The following is a 1,891-nucleotide window of genomic DNA, read 5'->3' as shown; positions in this document are numbered from 1 at the left end:
AGCCTGCCATCAGAGGTGGTTCAAGCACCTACATTGAGCACGTTCAAGAACAAATTGGATGCTTATCTTGCTGGGATCCTATGACCCCAGCTGACTTCCTGCTCTTTGGGCGGGGGGCTGGACTCAATGATCTTCCTAGGTCCCTTCCAGCCCGAATGTCTATGAAATCTATTTAGTGTCCCACACTTCAAAATGGCAGCCGAGGCTCTTTAACTAAAGTTTATTCGACTAATTGAGTCTGTTCCAAGTAATTGAGTCCGCTTTGATCTGCTGTAATTACATTTTTGCATTGGAGCAGCATCCCCACATGCCTACAGGCACCCTGAATGCTTAAATTGAATGCCTTGGTGTAAGAAAAGGGAAAGAAACAGGAAGGAAATGATAACATGACATTTTTTTTTGTTCTTAAAAGCATTATTTGTATTTGCCAGTGCAAACTTGGTACACTGTAATTACCACAGGGAATAACTTTAATACTGGAAATGTGGATGATACCTAGCAATTAGTGCTTGTTCCATTATCTGAAGGAAACTGGCAACATTTGTGACCATCTTCTCACCACTACATTATCATTTATTCACTAACTCAAGACAGTTAATAAGCTTGTATTTATTTTCTTCAGGTCAAACTCCTTGTCAGGAAGGAGACCAGAGATGTACTTCCTGTCCTGATTCTTGTGGCACCTCTTCCCTCTGTGAGATGAGGAACAGCCAGACAAACTGTAGTAAGTTTGGCCTGTGCTTCACACCATTGTCCTAGAATACACTTCCAGTAGTTTTCCCTTTCATTGCCTTTATGATGATGCACTGCAGGATACAGAAAAGAATATTTTCATTCATTCTTACTTGTTGCATGTCTAGTATTTAAGTTTTGAAATGGTTTTGATTAGACCAAACCAGAAATAAATGTGTCATCCCAGTTCGTGACTAAAAATGTAACTGTACTAGCCTACTCAAGGACCCTTGAACCTAAAGATTTTTTTCCCCACACATATTTTCTTTGCTCTGTTCTTAGTTTGTGGTGACTATTGCAGTGCTTTATAGTGCAGTGAAAGAGTATTAAATATATGCACAAATGAAATAAAATGATCCATGTGTAAACTGCTTGCCTATTTCTCCCAACCCCAGGAGGAATGACACCATGCCTTGAGTCTAGATTGGGTCCTTTTCCTCTTTGTTATTCAAGCTGATGAAGTTATTTTCCTGGCCAAAAGAATCTGGTGGGGCCTAGAGATCCTTTTTCTAGTATATTGTCCTCTCTTGCTCTACCCTGCTCCAGGGTCTGGCAGGCATTCACTTAGTTGTCGTCAAGACATTCACTTGTTCCACTTGTTGTGTTTTGTAATTCCTTGAGCAGTTGTTGCTGGGAGATTGTTAATCAGTTATTCGTGTGCCTGGCCAGCTACCTGTGATTGTATGACTAATGAATCCACATTGGTCCCAGTGATAAAATACAGCTAGTCATGCTATAGTAATAAATAAATGATGGGCTCGTATAACAGTTCTCCCAGGCATAAATTAAAATAGGGTGAGTGGGGTGTGCCTGTAAGAGTCTTTTTCAGATACTGTGGGTAAGAAAAAATTTAGAAGAAAGGCTGAAAATGTGGACCTAGCTTCTGCTCCCTCTCCGATTCCCGTTAAGCAGGCATTCCCTGTCCCTCACAGACACCTCAGCATTAGCTAGCAGGCCACGTGCTGGCTACCTCTGAGCTGTAGCACATGGAACAAAGGCAGAATCAACAGCCAGGTGGTAATGTCCCTCTGTTTTCTTAATGGACTAATAAACACCGAGTTAAAGGGTGATAAACATTCTGTGCTGGGCTGTTCAGAGGGACATGTGCGCGTGCGCACGCGCGCGCGCACACACACACACACGTGCGCACCTCCCCCCC

At 42.5% G+C, this 1,891-nt stretch overlaps 1 protein-coding gene across 3 annotated transcripts in view; it reads left to right on the top strand.

Moving 5' to 3' along the window:
- CORIN (corin, serine peptidase) overlaps window positions 1-1,891 on the top strand; it is a 313,652-nt gene that overhangs the window by 195,475 nt on the left and 116,286 nt on the right. For 2 of the 3 annotated variants that reach the window (XM_019526368.1, XM_019526370.1), the window contains one exon: window positions 623-724. The exons of the other annotated variant lie outside the window; for it this stretch is intronic. In XM_019526368.1, the coding sequence (XP_019381913.1) occupies window positions 623-724 (102 nt within the window). The remainder of the gene's footprint in view (window positions 1-622; window positions 725-1,891) is intronic. 3 annotated transcript variants of the gene reach the window in all.

This window comes from Gavialis gangeticus, unplaced genomic scaffold (assembly GCF_001723915.1).
Source record: "Gavialis gangeticus isolate Ggan-Ray unplaced genomic scaffold, GavGan_comp1, whole genome shotgun sequence".
In the NCBI taxonomy this organism is placed as follows: domain Eukaryota; kingdom Metazoa; phylum Chordata; order Crocodylia; family Gavialidae; genus Gavialis; species Gavialis gangeticus.
Note: the sequence above shows the minus strand (reverse complement) of the source record. Positions and strands in the feature narration are given on the sequence as shown.